This window comes from Mobula birostris, chromosome 1 (assembly GCF_030028105.1).
Source record: "Mobula birostris isolate sMobBir1 chromosome 1, sMobBir1.hap1, whole genome shotgun sequence".
In the NCBI taxonomy this organism is placed as follows: Eukaryota; Metazoa; Chordata; class Chondrichthyes; order Myliobatiformes; family Myliobatidae; genus Mobula; species Mobula birostris.
Genome location: NC_092370.1, coordinates 107,444,065 through 107,464,254, shown reverse-complemented (window position 1 = coordinate 107,464,254; position 20,190 = coordinate 107,444,065). Strand labels below are relative to the sequence as shown.

At 39.3% G+C, this 20,190-nt stretch overlaps 1 protein-coding gene across 2 annotated transcripts in view; it reads left to right on the top strand.

The window, feature by feature from the left end:
- rhpn1 (rhophilin, Rho GTPase binding protein 1) overlaps positions 1–20,190 on the top strand; it is a 118,199-nt gene extending 98,009 nt beyond the window's left edge. Inside the window, exons 13-15 of one of the 2 annotated variants that reach the window (XM_072259818.1) lie at positions 7,701–7,847; positions 12,757–12,915; positions 15,115–20,190. In XM_072259818.1, the coding sequence (XP_072115919.1) occupies positions 7,701–7,847; positions 12,757–12,915; positions 15,115–15,318 (510 nt within the window). In that variant the 3' untranslated portion in view covers positions 15,319–20,190. The remainder of the gene's footprint in view (positions 1–7,700; positions 7,848–12,756; positions 12,916–15,114) is intronic. The other variant, XM_072259826.1, reaches the window with a different exon arrangement.

Genomic DNA, 20,190 nt, shown 5'->3' with positions numbered 1-20,190 from the left:
GTACACAATAGGACCGTGTTTATTTGTTAGAGACGTGTCAGCCCAGTGTGGCAGTACACAATAGGACCGTGTTTATTTGTTAGAGACGTGCCAGCCCAGTGTAGCAGTACAAAATAAGAGCGTGCTTATTTGTTAGAGACATCCCAGCCCAGTGTGGCAGTACACAATAGGACCGTGTTTATTTGTGAGAGATGTCCCAGCCCAATGTGACTGTACACAATAGGACCATGATTATTTGTGAGAGATGTCCCAGCCCAGTGTGGAGGTACACAATAGACCGTCTTTATTTGTTAGAGATGTCCCAGCCCAGTGTGACTGTACACAATAGGACCGTGTTTATTTGTGAGAGATGTCCCAGCCCAGTGTGGCTGTACACAATAGGACTGTGTTTATTTGTGAGAGATAAGGGAGGATGGTAGGCTGATAATTGATGAGCGGTGTACTATACAGAGGGAAGGACAGTAAGCTAATAACTGGTGAGCGCTCTACTGTATGGAGGGGAGGACAGTAGGTTAATAACCGGTGAGCGCTCTACTGCATGGAGAGGAGGACAGTAGGTTGGTAACTGGTGAACACTGCATTACATGGAGTGGAAGGCAGTAGGCTGATAATTAGTGAGCAGTGTATCGCCTGGAGGGAAGGATGGTAGACTGGTAATTGGTGAGTGCTGTATTCCATGGAGAGAAGAACGATAGGCTGATGAGTGTGAAGTGCATTTTCCGAGCATTGAATGGACTCGCCCAACTTGGGCTGAGACTTCAGCCTCTCCCTCTCAAATTACCTCCCCCAACTTCCATTTACACACTGCCAACTGACTTCTAGGAACGAACAAACTCTACCGGTCTCGTAGAAAATTGAAGGGAAATTTTCATTCTAAAGATGGTCCAGTGTGGAGATTTTTCAAGGGGAGGTGTGAGATGGAAGAGGAGAATTCTAGGCCTAGGGCTATTGACAATTCTGATGAGGTTAATGATGAAGAATTACAATCTTTAAGTAATTTTACTGTACTAGTGCAACAATGGGCACAAAAAGAATCCATCTTTTTTTTTACAAATCTATTCAAATTTATTTACACAACAAATACACGAAGTACAAACATTCAGTATTTACAATTCTATGAATAAATTCAAATCAAAATATGATTACTACTGTCTATAAAACAGTCAATTCCCTGGGATGCCCACCACTCCTGGAAATCCCCCACTGTAATCGTTGTGACCGTATGCTCCCTCTCCAAGGGCAGCCAAGCACAAATGTATCCTCGGAAGAGGGGCAGAGAGTCAGCCCTGGCAGAGCCCTTGACTTTCTGCCACCTAGACCCGTGATGGCCATCTTGGCCAGGCCCAGGAGCAAGCCCACCAGTAAATCCGCCCCCTTCCTTACTGGATGCCCGTTTATAAGGAGTGTGGGACTGAAATGCAACCAGAATCTGAGCAGCAGCCCCTTCAAATACTCAAACAGGGCCTGCAACCTCTCGCACTCCATATAAAGGTGGTACACTGACTCCTTCCGGCCATAAAATGGACGGGTAGACGGGGTGTTGGTGAACCTGCTCAAAACCCTGTTGTACGGTACTGCCCTATCCAACACCTTCCATTCCAGGTCTCCAATGTACAGAGGAAAGACCCCTGCATAAAGAGATTTCCACTGGGGACCTCTTCCGCTACCAAATGGTGTAACAGACCAGCAAGCTGAGTCTGGTTGGCAGATGAAGTAAAAGTGTTGTCCAAGAGCAGCTGGTATAAGAAACAGTTTGGAGCATCACAGAAGGACACAGTGGGCATCCCCATGATATGGCTCACGTTATGCAGGACCCTCTCCCACATGGTAACCTGAGGCCTAAGTCCAACGAGCACTTCCGGCCCATCGTGTGGTGGTGCAGCTGGAACCCCTCCGTTTCCCCACACCCCTCGACACTCGCTGTGATAGGATGGGGACCAGTCCCCCTTGCAGCTAGAGCACCGTCCCCCACCGGTGCAGGAGGACCCTGTCTGGATGAGACTAGTCCCCCATTCCCTCAACCGCTCTTGGTAAAAGCGAGGCAATCCTTCAAAGCAGTGCAGCTCATGCTGTCTGTGGGAAGCTGTGAGTCCTCCTGCAGCCAGTATCCCGGCAGAGAAAGTGCATTGCCAGTGCATGCCATTTTGGAACTTGATCATTATACATGTATTTCTGCAGGCTCCTGACATGGAGAGCTGCCAGTTGGGTGCACATGCACACCAATGACTGACCGCCCACCACTATCGGAGGACTCAGGACTGCAGCAGAGACCCAATGCCTCCTGTTGACCCAGAAGAAGTCCACCAGCCTCTTCTGGGTCCTGGAGACAAGAGCATTGGGCGGGACTAAAGTAATCAGCCGATATCATATCCTTACAATGAAAGCTTCATTTCAATGTGTTTTATATGGACTGGTGATCCAAGTTGTCCAATTCCATTGTGCCTAGTCTGTGGCAAACAATCTACAAATGTAGTAATGGCTCTAGCAAAATTGAAAAGACATTTGACTACAAATCACAGCCATGTGACATGTAAAAGTGTGATTATTTTAAACGACTATTGGAATCTGAAAACAAACAGATTAAAGCTTTTGAAAATAAAGTCACAGTCAGTAAAAGGATTAAGGAAGCAATTTATTTAGTAGGTTTAAGTGCAGTTCATTTGAGAATGATTAAAAAACTGTGTGAAAACCTGGACAAAACGTACACCAATTTCCTGCTACATACAGAAATCTGGTGGATTAGCAGAAAAAGAGTTCTTAACAGGGTGTTTGAGCTGAAAAGTGAATTCCAGGAGTACTTTCAAGAAAATAGTAGGCCAGATTTTGCTGAGTGCTTCGAAGATGAAGAATGGCTGCCGTAACTAGCCTACTAAGCAGACGTTTTTCATCATATGAACCAGTTGAACAATTCTCTGCGAGGCCCTGGAGAAAATCTTTTGACTTTAAGCGACAAGAATCTTGGATTTAAAATGAAACCAGACCTTTGGAAAAATCATGCTGCAAAAGAAAATCTTGAAATGTTTCAATTGCTGTTAGGGCTTGAGAGTGAGGAAGGATATCAGAAAGTCTCGAGTCTTATTGAAAATCACCTGGAAGAAGATTGAACAGTATTTTTCCCCTCTTTCAAACCAAGTGTATGACTGGGTGGGGGAGCCTTTCTCTTAATCTTCTGCTCAGCCTCAGAACTTGACTTTGAGAGAAGAGGAGGAACTTTGTGAGCTGCACGCTGATCGTGCACTCAAGATGAGATTTACTGATCTGCCCCGGACAAATTCTTAATTTCTGTGAGAGTATGCTGCTATTCATAGGAAAGCAATGAACATTTTGCTGCAATTTTCAACATTTTACAAGTGTGAACGAGTTTTTTCTTGTTTAACAAGCATCAAGAGCAAGGATAGAAATTTTCTCGTTTCAGTTGAAGGTGAAATCCATATGTGCTTACTTTGACCGAGAATTGAGAAATTTATTATGTTTGCCTTACGAGGTTTTGCAATTTATGACAGAGAAAGAAAGCATAATTTCAAGAAGGATAAGCTAAGCTTAACTATTTGTGTTTTTTTTTCAAGAAAGGTTGGCTAAAAATTCATTCTCTGCTCAAAAGAGCATTGACATTTATTTTTGGATTATTATAATTAACAGCTTACTGATCACATTAATGTTCAGTGAGCTCTAGATATAATCTAGATATAATAATTTTTATGCAGGGGTTCCTCGAGACCTGAAAATTGTTTCAAGGGTTCCTCCAAGGCAAAAAAGTTGAGAAAGACTGGATCAGAGATTAGATATAGAGAATGTTAGAGGCTCAGCTACTTGGTGACAGCCATCACATGTGGTTTCTCCAGTGCTTAAAAGCTGTCTACTGCCCAATCACCTTCTGAGTGTAAAGAATGGTGATGCTCATCTAAGGTAATCCCATTTGCCTGTGCTTGGCCCATATTTCTCTAAAGTTGTAGCCAACATCCATTTCAATGGCTTCCTCAGCCATGACTCTCTCCAGGATATGGATTGCATCCCTTAGTATCCTATTCATGCCAGCCTCACTGCCTTCCTTGAGCAACGTGAAGTCAAGAAGGACGTAACTCAATTCCAAAAATAATAAGGTGTTAGGAGCAGATAGCATTGGAGCTGAAATCTTAAAACTTGGCAATGAAGGGCTTCAGCAATAAAGCAATAATTTCACAGTCTGAGAAGAGGAGGATGCCTTATGATAACCATCTTCAAGAAAAGATACAAGCTGAACATTAGACTGTGGAAAGAAACACGGGTCTCCCAGTTATTGCCTTAGGAAAGTAGTTGACAGGATCTTTCTTAACTGTCTCATCACAGTTGCCAGGCTTGCTTCCCAAGTTACAGTGTGAATTCCATCCATCTGGGGGCACAATGGACATGATTTTCATCACGCAACAGCTCCAAGAAAAATGGAGGGAGCTACACAACTATACATGAGTTTCTTCAATCTCATTGAAACATTTGACTCCACCAATGGTAGAGATCGTGGAACACCATCCTCAAACTTAGCTGTCCATAAAAATTGTTATCCATCTTAGGAATGCTGAATGATGCCATGCAAGCAGTGATACTAACCATTGGTGCATCAACAGAATGGGTCAGTGAACTGCCCTGCACTTTTCTCAGTCTTTCTCACTGCGTGGACTTGTCTTACTTCCAACAAGCTTACTACGTTAAGTTTAGCTAATTTTTAAAAATAATGGAAAACTTTGCGTCCTGCAGTGAACGTAATCCAAGACCAAAGTCACTCAACTTAAGTACATGAGCTTATGTGTACACATGCTCAAAGGATGTACTTCAGGACTATGTTCACTCATTCACTGTAACAGTATGGGAAAATGGGTCTTACATTCAACATCTGCAAGACCAAGGATCTCTACCAGCCTGGCACTGCTCTATCATAAAAATTTACCATGAAACCATGGAGTATTTCCCACATCTTAGGAGCCACCTCTGAACGGAGGTAGACTTTGAATCTGAAATTCACCATAGCCTTGAATATGTCAGCACACCATTGGGTTATTTGGGGAAAACCATATTTTAAAGAACATTCTTTAGAACTGACACAAAATGCATGATCTAACGGCAGCAATGATTCCTTCCCGTATAAGTGCTTCAATGACTATTTTCAGTAGGTCCTTCAAATCACTGCAAACTACTTTAACTCAGTTTCTTCAAAACCTTCAAAAGTTCACTGGAAGAATAAGCATCCTGGTGGCAGCACTGCTGACAGTGAGACCCTATTTGCTGTCAGTCAGCAGAGTTGAGATTGCCACATGCCCAGCACTCTACTCCCAAAATAGACAGTTTATTCTGGACTCTTGGTGTGAGAGGGTATTAACTGTCATTGACTGCTGGGAACCTCTAGCCTCTGACATGGTCCAAGTGGAGAAGTAGCATTTGGAATGATGTTGTGAATTGCAAACCATTGCAAGAAGAGAGCACAGAAACTATTTGTAAGGTCAAGGAATCTTTCCATTTCCTCATCTTTTTCAGGCACGTCCTGCCACATCTGTAGAAGAGTTTGTTTCTCTTATTAGAGTCATTAGCCACATTAGAACCAGCAAAAATGAGTGGAAGAATATCATCCTTGATCCTGAGGAAGTGGATTTCACTGGTTTTTAGATGTTTGAAGGATATTTTAATGATTTAGATCTAAATGTAGCGTATAATAAATAAGCTTTACAAATATGCAGTGAGGAAAGTTTTAAGGGTTCAGAAAGGTATAGATGATCAGGTTTGGTGGACAGTTGGGCAGAAAAGGATTGCAGTGAAGTAAAGGGAATTACAGAGAGAGGAGCTGGCCAAAGTTGATTGGAAGGGGATACTATCAGAAATGATGGTAGATAGCAATGGCTGATATTTCTGGGAGGAATTTGGAAGGCACAGGGAAAAAGACTCTTTCATGTCAAAGATCTCTACAAAGTGATCTAAATTAATTATGAATATAAAACACAAAACAACTGATTGCATAAATATTCACCCCCCCCCCCCCAATATGACATACCAAAACATCACTGGTGCAACCAATTGGTTTTGAAAGTCACATAATTAGTTAAATGGAGATCTGTTTTTGGAGACATGCATGCAGTCAAGGTGTTTCAGTTGATTCAATTGGAGAGGATGTTTCCTATGTTGAGAGAGCCTAAGATTAGAGAGTACAGCCTCAGTATAGAGGGATGTCCCTTTAGAACAGAGATGAGAAGGTATTTCTTTAACCAGAGGGTGGTGAATCTGTGGAATCCATTGCTACATATGGCTGTGGTGACCAAGTCATTGTGTATATTTAAAACAGAGGTTGATAGATTCTTGAATAATAAAGGTGTCAAATGTTTTGGGGAGAAGGCAAGAGAATGAGGTTGAGAGGGATAAAGATCAGCCAAGATGGAATGGTGGAGCAGAGTCGATGAGCCAAATGGCCTATGTCTCATGGCCTAAAAATGACAAATTGAATTGAATCCAAAAAATGTGAAACAATATGTACGTTAGGTAGATGAACTTTCATCAAAACTGGTGAATGGCCATTGATCAAATCCTGTTGGCATAGATTTAAAGTAATTTGTGGAAGGGTTAGAGAAGAGCCTTTGTAATCTAGAAGGTGGTTGGGATCTTGAATTTGCTGTCTCAAAGCATGGTAAAGGCAGACATCTGAAGCACATCTTATTACATGTACTTGAAGAGCCATGATCTGCCAGACTGTGTACATAGTGCTGGAAGGTTGACTAGTACAAATACAATGGTTTAAATGGCCTTTCATTTTCCCCTTATACTCTCTGTGTTAGCTTGTTGCAACTGGATTGTTAACAATATTGAAATTAAAATACCTCACTATTACTCCTTTTTCTTTTGTAATAACTCCATCTTATAAAAAACTGTGTAGTGGTGTAAATATTAATGTTTTATAATTTCATAACTGTTAATGTCTTGCAATGTAACTTGTATTGAAGTATGAATTGAAAATGCTGAAAATATTCATTATGTCAAGTAGCATCTGTAAAGAGAGAAAAGCAGTATTTCAGGTAGATGACCTCCTATCTGAACTGGTGAACGGCCACTTACCTGAAACGTTATATTTCTCTTTCTGTAAATATTGAATTGCTAAGCATTTCCAGCAATATCTATTTTATATTTAGATCTTGAGCATCCTTAGTATTCTGCTATTGTACAATTGTACATCAAATGAAGTTAGCATAAGTAAAAATTGCCATCACTTGTTGAATCAGTTGCAAAGGGGAAAGCATTTTGATAAACTGTTGATTTCTTGTCTGCACTTCTCCAAATTTTGGCACTGTAAGGCATAATATGAGACTTTTCCACAATTACATGGCTGACTTTGAGGATTATATTTTAAACCAAAACTTGATTCCAAGTTTGTGCTGTTTTTATTTTCTTTTGTTACCTAGGTTATTCCATGACCAAATAAATGTACAACATAGATATTAGGTTAATTTTCTAACTCCATTATCTAACAATGAAACACTTCCATTGGGATGAATAAGGAGGTCTCACTTTGTCTTATAGCATAAAAATTACTATTAATTTATCATAGAGTGAAAGAGATGGAAGTAAGACATCTGAAACACAAATTCATCTCATGTGTTAACTATCAAAACAGTAATTGGAGATTTCTCTGTGTGCACCTAAAAATGATGCCTTGCCTTTTTCTTCATTTCTGTTTCTTTCCTTTGTAGGGTCCATTGTCAGTTTTCTCCATCAAGAACCGTTGGAACTCTGTCAGAGAAATTCATCTTGAGAAAAGCGATAAGGGATTTGGATTCACACTGCGTGGTGATTCTCCTGTCCTTATTGCAGGCGTAGTCCCTGATGGCTCTGCAGATGTAAGCCTTCTTCACACCAAATTATTGATGTTATAAAATTCTTTGGATTTCTATTCCTGCTTTGTGATAAGATAAGTAACCAAATATTAAAAAGCTGAACGTCTTTCAGACTTGTACACAAGCAACTGATTATATTTAAGGGAACGTGAGAGGAACTTCCTTACTCAGAGGATAGTGCGAATGTGGAACCAGCTGTCAACAGAAATGGCATTGATTTGAAACGTTACATTTCTCTTTCTGCAAACATTGCTTGAGCTGCTCAGCATTTCCAGCAATTTCTATTTAGATTTTGAAAGTACAGATATGGCCTTTTGTTTTCCCCTTATTCTCCCTGTATTGCTGCTACTGGGGTATTAACAGTATTGAACACTGTCACACCATCTTTCGTGTTTTGTAATAACTATTTCTTACAGGATGGAGTTTAGTGGTATATTGATTACCGTTCTTCGTAAATGTTACTTAATGTCTCGCAATGTAATTCTGTATTAAAGTATGAATAGAAAATGCTCATTCTCCTACGCTCCAGAAAATAAAGTCCTAACCTGTTCAACCTTTCCCTCTAACTCCAGTACTCAAGACCTGGCAACATCCTTGTAAATTTTCCCTGTACTCTTTCAATCTTAATGATATCTTTCCTATAGATAGGTGACCAGAACTACACATAATACTCCAGATTTGGCCTCACCAGTGTCTTATACAACTGCAACATAACATCCTAACTCCTGTACTCAATACTATGATTTATAAAGACCAATTTGACAAAAGCTCTCTTTCCCACTCTCTCCACCTGTGATGCCACTTTTATGGAATTATGGATCTATATTCCCAGATCCCTTAGTTCTACTGCATTCCTCAGTGCTCTTCTGCTCACCGTGTAAGACCTGCCCTGGTTGGTCCTCCCAAAGTGTAATATCTCATACTTGTCTGCATTAAATTCCATTTGTCATTTTTTTAGCTGGTCTAGACCCTGCTGCATGCTTTGATAGCCTTCCTCACTATCCACTGTGACCCCCATCTTGGTGTGATCCACAAATGTGCTGATCTCATTTCGTACACTATCATCCAAATTAAAATAGATGACAAACAACAATGGACCCAGTGCCAATCCCTGTGGCACACCACTAGTCACAGGGCTTCAGTCAGAGAGGCAACCATCTACTACTGTTCTCTGGCTTCTCCCACTAAGCCAATGTTGAATCCAGTTAATTACTTCATCATTAATGCCAAGCGACTAAACTTTCTTGACCAGCCTCCTATGTGGGAATTTGTCAAAGGCCTTGCTAAAATCCATGTAGACAACAGCCGTTGCCTTTCCTTCATCAACTTTACTGGTAACCTCTTTGAAAGCTCTACAAGATTGGTTAGATACGACCTACCAGGCACAAACTCATGTTGTCATAGGTACATGACTATTCCAAATCAGGACATATCTATCCAAATGCTTATATATCCTCTCCCTTAGAATACCTTCCATTAACTTACTGATGTCACACTGAATAATAATAATAAAGAAGTTATTATGACCACTGGGAAATGATGCTGGTGAGGTAGTAATGGGGGACAAAGATATGGCAGGTGAACTTAATGAGTACTTTGCATTAGTCTGCACTGTGGAAGACACCAGCAGTGTGTCAGAGGTCCATGACTATCAGGGAGCAGGAGTGAGTGCCATTGCTTTTACAAAGTAAAAAGTGCTAGGCAAACTGAAAGGTCTTAAAGTGGATAAGTCACCTGAACCAGATGGACTACATCTCATGGTCCTGAAAGAAGTTGCTGAAGAGATGCATTGGTCATGATCTTTCAAGAATCCTTTGATTTGGGCATGGCCTCTGAGAACTGGAAAGTTTCAAATGTCACTCTACTCTTCAAGAAGGGAGGAATGGAAAAGAAAGGAAATTATAGCCCAACTTCAGTGGTTGGAAAAGTGTTGGGAGTCCATTATTAAGAATGCGGTTTTGGGGTACTTGGAGACTAATGATAAAATAAGTCAAAGTCAGCATGGTTTCTGTCAAGGGAAATCTTGCCTGACAAATCTGTTAGAGTTGTTTGAGGAAGTAAGAAGCAGGGTGGACAAAAGAGAGGCAGTGGATGTCATTTACTTGGATTTTCAGAAGGAATTTGATAAGGTGCCTCACATGAGGCTGCTTAACAAGATGAAATCCTATGACGCAACAGGAAAGATACTGGCATGGATAGGGGAATGGCTGACAGGCAGTCGCAGCGAGTGGGAATAAAGGGAGCCTTTTCTGGATGGCTGCCAGTGACTAGTGGTGTTTCTCAGGGGTCAGTATTGGGACCGCTACTTTTCACATTGTTTGTCAATGATTTAAATAATGGAATTGATGGCTTTGTGGCAAAGTTTGCAGATGATATGAAGATAGGTGAAGAGATAGGTAGTGCTGATAGGTACTGCATTGTTGTTGCAGTAGGTCTTAGACAAAAAAGTGGCAGATGGAGTACAGTGTTGGGAAATGTATGATAATGCATTTTGGTAAAAGGAACCCATAGTGCAGACTATTGTTTAAATGAGGAAAAAATTTAAACATCAGAGGTGCAAAGGGACTTGGGAGTCCTCGTGCAAGACTACCATAAGATTAATTTAAAGGTTGAGTCTGTGGTAAAGAAGGCGAATGCAATGTTGGCATTTATTTCAAGGGGAGTCGAATATAAAAGCAAGGAGATAATGCTGAGGCTTTATAAGACACTAATCAGCCTGCAGTTGGGATATTGTCAACAGTTTTGGGCCCCATGTCGCAGAAAGGATGTGTTGTCAGAGAGTTCAGAGGAGGTTCACAAGGATGATTCTGGGAATGAAGGGGTTAACATATGAGCAAACACGAGGAGTTCTGCAGATGCTGGAAATTCAAGCAACACACATCAAGGTTGCTGGTGAACGCAGCAGGTCAGGCAGCATCACTAGGAAGAGGTACAGTCGACGTTTCGGGCCGAGACCCTTCATCGGAACTAACTGAAGGAAGAGCTAGTAAGAGATTTGAAAGTGGGAGGCGGAGGGGGAGATCGAAAATGATAGGAGAAGACAGGAGGGGGAGGAATGGAGCCAAGAGCTGGACAGGTGATTGGCAAAAGGGATATGAGAGGATCATAGGACAGGAGGTCCAGGGAGAAGAAAAAGGGGGAGGGGAGAAAAACCCAGTGGATGGGCGAGGGGTATAGTCAGAGGGAGAAAAAGGAGAGAGAGAGAAACGAATGGGGTACGAGGGGAAGGTGGGCCATTAGCAGAAGCTAGAGAAGTCAATGTTCATGCCATCAGGTTGGAGGCTACCCAGATGGAATATAAGGTGTTGTTCCTCCAACCTGAGTGTGGCTTCATCTTTACAGTAGAGGAGGCCATGGATAGACATATCAGAATGGGAATGGGATGTGGAATTAAAATGTGTGGCCACTGGGAGATCCAGCTCTCTCTGGCAGACAGAGCGTAGATGTTCAGCAAAACGATCTCCCAGTCTGCGTCGGGTCTCGCCAATATATAGAAGGCCACATCGGGAGCACCGGACGCAGTATATCACCCCAGCCGACTCACAGGTGAAGTGTTGCCTCACCTGGAAGGACTTGACTTCTCTAACTTCCGCTAATGCCCCACCTCCCCCTCGTACCCCATCCATTATTTATTTATATACACACATTCTTTCTCTCTCTCTCCTTTTTCTCCCTCTGTCCCTTTGACTATACCCCTTGCCCATCCTCTGGGTTTTTTTCCCCTCCCCTTTTCCTTCTCCCTGGGCCTCCTGTCCCATGATCCTCTCATATCCCTTTTGCCAATCACCTGTGCAGCTCTTGGCTCCATCCCTCCCCTTCCTGTCTTCTTCTATCATTTTGGATCTCCCCCTCCCCCTCCCACTTTCAAATCTCTTACTAGCTCTTCCTTCAGTTAGTCCTGACGAAGGGTCTCGGCCCGAAACGTCGACTGTACCTCTTCCTAGAGATGCTGCCTGGCCTGCTGCATTCACCAGCAACTTTGATGTGTGTTAACATATGAGGAGTGTTTGGCAGCTTTAGGCCTGTACTCACTTAAATTTAGAAAAATGCTGGAGAGACTCATTGAAACCTACCAAATGTTGAAAAGACTGGATAGGGTGGATATGGGAAGGATATTTCCGATGATGTGGGCACAGCCTCAGAATTGAAGGGGCGACCCTTTAAAACAGAGGTAAGGAAGAATATTTTTAGCCAGAGAGTAGTGACTCTGTGGAATGCTTTGCTTCAGACTATGTGAAGGTCAAGTCCGTGGGTATATTTAAAGCGGAAGTTGATAGTTTTCTGATAGGTTAGGGCATCAGAGGATATGTGAAAAGGCAGGTGCATGTGGTTGAGTGGGATGTGGGATCAACCATGATGGAATGTTGGAGTAGACTTGGCCTCCATTCAGCCCTTGGCCTCCATGCCAATTCTTAGCAAGCGATCAGATTAGTCCTAATTCCTCTCTTAATGCTTTTGAGTGTAAAGAGGTAATGTTTTAATGATTTTACTACTTCTATTACTTACTGACCTTACAGAACAAAAATACTGAGTCGGTGGCAAGTATTAAAATCTGTTCACAGATTGCTTCTGATACAATTTAGAGATGAGCGGGAGAGAGTGAGTTTTTTGTTAACACCTACTACAAGATGCTTTTAGTTTACACCTCATAAGTGTTTTATTGCAAGACAAGCATTGATTGACCTTGAAGAAGATGACTTTAAGTGTTCTTCCTTTGGGAAGTTGTCCTTGCTCCATTTTCCCTTGACAGAGGTGACATTTCTTGTAGGAGTTAAAAGTGTGGCCATATGAATTAGAGCTCCTGGCTTAGAATGTTTTGGCCTATTTGGAGAGTACTCTATGTATTTCCTTGTGATATTTGTACTGCGTTCTTGTAATGAGAGATAAACTGAGACTGATGAATTTTTTTCAGAAAGCCGGTCTTCGAGAAGGCGACTACATTGTCTCAGTGAATGAACAGGATTGCAAGTGGTCCAAGCATTCTGAAGTTGTTCAGTTACTGAAAACTACCAGCACAGAGAGTGTCAAGATTGGTGTAATAACACTAAATACTTTTGAACACCAGAATAATGTAAGTGATAACTATTAGATGTGACTTTTAATGATAAGTGGTGAGTTGATAGTTGTGTAAGTCAATAGTACAATTAGGATATCACCACATGTAGGCACTTTAGAGTTGGTTACTTTTATGAGAAACTTGGAGCAAGAATCTGAATTTGTTACATGCTAATATCTAATCACTGTACCAATTACTTTGATCCAGTGCAGTAGCCCCCCCTTCCCCATACCAAACGGTGATGCAGCCAGTTAGAATGCTGCATTGCCACACTCATGAATATCAACATTCATTTGTTGACATTTCCTGCACAGTTGCAATAGCACAGAATCAGAAGGTCCCACACCAAATGACTGATTTCGACGTCATTGAAATATCAGTCGAAGCTGAATTGTGAACAGGTTTTATTTCCTGAACACTAATTTCCATTTTTAATGAATATCTGTTATCCATATAATTTCATAGTTCTAGAATGTCCTAACATGGACACTTCTGTTCTCATCTAGAGTTGGTATCTTTCACAATGCTTTAGTGGTTTCCCAAAGCAATAATGATGAGATGTGAAAAAACAATCAGGATGACTTCCTACTTCTGCTGCTAATTGATCCTTGCTTGGTGTCAGATGTTGATTTTATTTGGTTGAACTCTGATCTTCCCTATTAACAGTAAAGTTAAATTTAAGTTGAGTGTACCACCTTCCAACATTTACTACATGTAGAATAAGTAGGTTTGGGAAGAAACGAAAAGAAGACAGACATGCAATAAACTCTAAAAACTTCCTGAACTTGGGAATACCACTAGCCAAACCTTCCCTCAATATGTTAATTCTCCCTGTGGGAATACTATCTGAATTCATTGTGGGATCTCTACCAAATTGGCATTGCCAAGTTATCTCGATGGAGAAAAATCACAGATATTATCTAACTGATGAAAGTTTACACACGAATGAAATATAGGAACCTTGGTCTACTTCTGCAGGAATTGCAAAAAGTTACAAGCAAGAGAAAATCTGCAGATGCTGGAAATCCAAGCAACACACAAAATGCTGGGGGATCTCAGCTGGCCATTCAGCATCTATGGAAAAGAGTCCTGCCAAAGGGCCTCGGTCCGAAGCATCGACTGTACTCTTTTCCATAGATGCTGCCTGGCCTGTTGAGTTTCTCCAGCATTTTGTGTGTGTTGCTTGCAAAAAGTTAGCAGGCGGGTACAGCAAGTAATTAGGAAAACAAATTACATATGGGCATTTTATTGCTAAAGGGTTTGAGTATATAAATGAGAAGATCTTGTCATAATCATATAACAAGAGTGCTAGTGTGGCCCCACCTGGAATAACATGCAATATCTTGGTCCTCTTATTTAAGAAAAAATATAGTGGCATTGAAAGCAATCCAAAAGTGATTCACTACGCTAATTCCTGTAACAAATTCCATGACATATCCCGGTGATAGTAAACTTGATTCTGATGAGGGAGTCGTCCTATCATGAGCAGCTAAAATTTTTGATGACTATTCTTTGGAATTGAAAAGAATAAGAGTTGAGCTTATTGAAATGTGTAAGATCCTTGGGGACCATGATAGGATAGATGTCAAGATGTTTCTACAGGTGGGAAAATTTTGAATGAGAGGATATAGTTCCCAAGTATTTCTTTTTAAATGAATGCTCCCTATTGTTGTAATTACTGATTGCAGAGGATGGCGAATCTCTGGAAATCTTTGCCCCAGAGGATTACGGAGGCTTGATCATCGCTCTGTTTAAAGAGCGCATAGAGAGACTTTTGAAAGTTCAGGGAATTGAGATCCGGTATAGAACAGGAGATGAGACCTGGGTCATAACAGCCATGATCATATTAAATGTGGAGCTAGCTTGTGAGGCTGGTATCCTACTCCTGCTCTAAGTTTCTTATCTCCTCATGGCTAAAATCAGTAGGGACTGTTAAGTAGAATAAGTAGTAATAAGAAGAATTATTATTTCAGGATGTATATTGTACACATTTCTCTTACATTAAATGTACCTATTGAAATCTATTGAAGTAGCCCATGCAATGTAATTAGAGCATTGTATCTCTTAACCTTAAGTGCTACCTAACAGTCTTTTAATCTAGTTTCAAAGGCCAGTTTTGAAAATGGTTCTTCTGTATTAAATTATGAGTCTGTGCCTGATGGCAGACTTTTCATTTAGCAGTTTACTATTCATTCCACTTTTTCTTTCTTCCAGGCAGACAGGAAATCACTTCTAGGTACAATGTCCTCGACAAGCATCTTCTCTGGCAGTGATAAAGAGAACAGCAGGAAAATTGCTGATTCCAGCAAAGGTTCGGGGTTGTTGACAACCTGGAACAAGAAGAAAAGTACAAGCAAGGATGGCAGCACCCACAGCTTACCTTTCATTGCCGTGACAGATGACGGATCATTTTACTGAAGAGTATCATCAGTACTATATATGAGAATTATTCATTAGTTACACAAACATACACATCTCAAGTCTGGATGCAGAGCAATTGTATCGAGGTTCATCTCACTCAAGGCCTTGCCAGTTAAAGACAGCACAACTTGAAACTCTTCCTGCAATGCTTGTGAGCACATCTTTATATTCAAAGCTTCATTTGTGAAAAAACACAGTGTAATAGAGGGAGAGACAAGATAAGGTGTGGAACAAAAATGGAGTTTGTTTCAGTATTATTTATTGATCCCAGCTTCATTCTCCATGCCTGATGAGCAGCAAGATTCCACTGGAAACACTGACTGTTATAGTCACTGACTTGTGCAGAAGAGAAACATGCCCTTTGTTTCAACATGTCCATGTCTACTGTCTCTTTTTTCTATGAGATAAATTTTTTGAATTGTTATTTTCACTCAGTGAGAATTTACAGGATATTAACAAATGGCATTGAAGCTGCTACTCCAGAATAAGACATTTTTCAAACATCATATGGATTTTTTTGTTCTTTTTAGGCTGATCATGAACTTGTATTTTTCTTTTTCAGGAAAAGCTTTTGTTAAATTTGTAATGATTTATTTTCACAAGTTACTGAAGGTCTAACAAGCAGATGATAAGACAGTATTATTCTTTATGGATTAAATAGGCTGTTTTAGGATTAATACCACATCCAAAGTGCAAGAGCCTCTTGTATTGTCCCCTGTATCTTTGGATTGCATTCTGCCCTATATTGCATTTCATTAATGTGTCCTGTTAGTAGCTCTACACAAAATTTGCACTTTAGGATCCAGAAACATGTTTACTCCCTCCTACCACTTACTAAAAGAAAAAATAGGAGCCATGCTTGGTTTGGCTTGGTAGGATTTATCATTTGCTGTCAGTTGATATAGATTTTTTTAAAGAAAGAGGACAAAGCTATACTTTTAGAATTAATTCATAATTTAAAATTTATTGATGTCAAAAGGAAAACAAATGGACGATTTTCAATCTCAAACTATCATCGTTTCAGAGACTTAGATAAGTTACAGAGGAACTACTGAAAACATTTTATATTTTAAAAATATGGGTCTAGTTATTCCTAGGTAGCAGAAGTTTTAGGTAGCAAATTTCATGTACAGTAGTCAATAGCAGAGCCAAAGGCAGTTATTCTGACCATGGTAGAGTTTAGCAAAGGACAGACTAATGTCAAAACTGAACTCAATGAGGAACCAGTATTATAATACTATCTTTAATGTCTATTGTGTATTGTGTTCAATTTATCAATGTTAAATTCCAGTTTTTAAAAAGAGGTAGCACCTGCCAGACAGACTTTCAGTATAGATCAGCTGAACTGTGCTTCCCCTCTATTTTTATTATAAAAAACATTCCACTTGTTTTTAATCTTTTTGTTTTAAGTAACGTTTTGTAGATTTTAGTTCTTCCCTGAATAACGAAACTGATTATAGCCAATAGTTGATTGAGTTACTATAAAACAACTTAAGAAGAGTCTTTTAAAAAGTTTTTTCTCTATTTTCAGACATAGTGGTGTTGCTTTTTCATTTGTTAACATTATAATGTATCTCGTAACTCCAGATTTTATTTGTGCTGAATGACAAAACATTATTTTTTCATTTTTGACTGGCAGTTACGAGTTCAGTTGATTTGTGCAGAGCAGATTCTCACAAAAAAGAATCAGATTACTTTGATAAACTTCCAAATAACTTAATTGATAGGCAAAGGCACAAATGTTACCTCTCCTACTTTTAAATTGTTGCCATTGAATATTTAATAACTACAAATAGAATTGGTTGTCTATCTCTACCAAAAGATGATGGCTCTCAACTTCATTGAATCAAACAACTTCCCTGGGCCATTGACCATGTATATAGCATTGAATTCCATGTAGGTGCTTTAATTTCTTTTCTCTGAACCTTAGCACCAGCCAACTTGCTGTTGTACCTCAGCACCCAATACCTCCTTTGCCCTGACAAAGTCCATCCACCCAATCTCGCCAAATCCTCCAGTCTTTTCACCAATGAATAACTATGACCAACTACTCCAACATTAACCCCTCTCACCATACCTCAACTCCATTCCCCAATTCACCACTAATAGCTAAAGAAAGTGCATAATCACACTGTAGGAAAATCAGGAATGATAACAAATGTATTCTTGCCTATGCAAACCCACCTGAAAATAAAATAAAATATTTGAAAGTATAGGAAAATATAACATAAAGCATTGACAAGCTTAAAATTACAGTTGTGCTTTTAACTGGATAATGCATGGTTAAGATTTGTTTTGCACTTGTTCACATTTATTTCTAAATCACTGAAAAGTACATTGTTTTTAATGTTCAGAGGTTTGACTGCCTAAATAAATTTAATTCAAACTCTCTGCTGAAGGAACTCAGTAGTTCAAGTGGCATCTTTGTCGGGGATGGGCACATGTGCAAAGGAATCATCATCACTTGGGGTCAAAACCCTGCATCAAGACCTGTACCGGAGCTGCTGAGTTAAACAAATATTTTGTTGTTCCAGATACCAGCATCTGCAGTCTCTTGTGACTCCTATCCCATCTTTTGCTATTATTCCTATCCCATCTTTTGATTATTGTTGTCTGGTCTCTGCTGACCACAGTCCAGGAAGATGTAAATCAGGTACGATGTATTAAAATAAACAATTGCACAAAATACTCATTGCCTTAAACAGATTAAACACTAAACTAAATGCTAGTCATGACTACTTTGGAATTTGTAAACAAACTTCCTACTGGAGGGATTTAACAGTATAAATGAATTTTATGTTTACATCATTATCATTCTTGTTTAATACTTGATGGCACATGGAACACATCTTTTTCATTTCTAGTACTCATTGTCTTGACGTAAAGACAAGTTGTTCAACCCTTCCTCTTGAATAGGAAAAAGCTGACTTCCATTGACTACCATTCTTGTTTTCATTCATTACCAGCTGACATCTGAATAAATCCTATACATATCTCTCAATTGCCTCCCTCATTCTGGACTCTTTGAAGCAAATCAGATGGAGTTAGAGAAACATGGTATGGCATTATCCCTGAACATACTGTACTTTTTCCATCCAATACTTCCTGTTTTCTTTGGAGAAAATAATTTTCATTTCAAGTAAGATAAAAATGCAGAAAGACTGCAAAGTAATTAAAAATAAAAGATGACTAATTGGGGTCGTACTGTCTGCATAGATCAAACTTAAATAAAGTCATCACAGATTGAAAACTAGTATTTTTTGGGTTTAGTTTAAGAATTAGATAGCTTGACATTGGTAGTTGACTATTGTCAGGTTTATGAAATAAGACTAAACTGCCTTGGTTATTAAAAGTCAACTCATGATTCAAATTTATCAGTGTAATGACTGGATTATTTTGGCATCAACTTATCTCTTTATTTGTTTTAGAATAATTTATAACTTTATTATTTCCCACAAAAATACTTTTGAGTAAGGGAAGCATAAGGGACACAATATGAATTGTTGCACTAAAATACAGTGCAAGCTCTTAACAATGAAAGAGAAAGAAGATTTACATTTTGAATTGAGTCTCTGCAAATCAGCAAGAACTAAACCAGAGCATCGATTTTTGTGTGTAAAGTTTAAATGCCAACTTTCATGTTTTGAGAGTGGGAGGAGTGGAGGCAAATGGGCGGGCATAAGAAACCAACTACAATTAATGTTAAAATTTGTAAGATAACACAATGATTAACATGCAGATATACTTGTATATTGCAAACTTTTTGTTGGGTGAAATCTGAGCAAACATATGTAGTATTTTTTTCTATAGATTGAAATCACACCTAAAATGGATTTTTTAAAATGTATATGTAATTATCATCATAGGTAAATGTTAAAACTTATATTTTGTTCTGTAACTAATACTTGATAACTTTGTGAGAAGTACGGATTAAAATAATGCAATTTCCATTTTTCATATTTCATTTTATGATCTTTCCAATTAAGTTTTCAAAAATGTATATATTTGTAACAAACAGTGATGAGTAGCATTGGCAGACCTATCTCTTACTGTTGTTCATTCTCAAGACGTGGATTTCAGACTAGCATCTATTGACCATTCCTATTTGCTTTCAAAAAAGTTGTGGTGGTCCTTATTACCGATCTGATAAAGTTGAAGCTATATCTTCAAGGATTTTGATTGTTATTGTTGATGTACTGTGTAAATCAAGTGATTGATATTTTTTAGAAACAGTAGAAAATTGTGATGGTTATGTTGTACCACCTTGCTGCTATGAATACAGTGCCCTTTCATGGTATTGCATTTTATCCCATTTAAAATACTGTGTACGCTGGTGGGAGCTGGAAGTTGTAAATTGCTCTTCTTTTGCCAGTATTATTCATTGCTGACTTTTTTTTGTGGATTGGACCCAAACTGGTGTAATAACTGATGTTCAAATTACTCACTAGATTTTCATTAGTTTGTAATGAGTAGGACAGATCGGAAGGCTTTTAATATTTACTTTTGTGATTTGCAAATACAATGCACTTGCACCATTGGTACGTTTGATACAAAACAAATTATTATTTTTCAATTCCCAGAAGCAGGTGTAGGAGAGACCTTGGATTGTAGCCAAGCTAATTTTTAAAATCATTTTATAAATTTCGTGCATAAGAAACAAATGTAAACTTATGAAAAACTGCCAGGTATCTGATACATGTTGAATAACTGTACATCCGTTTCTGAATGTCTGTGGGGAAATGTTTACGTTTGCATCAGAAATATTATCCTATGTGTCTTTAGTCAATTGTTTTGGTACGAGATATATTTTTGGACATTCCTCAGATATTATGATTTAAGATGGTAGTTTTCTATTTCTGTACTATAATG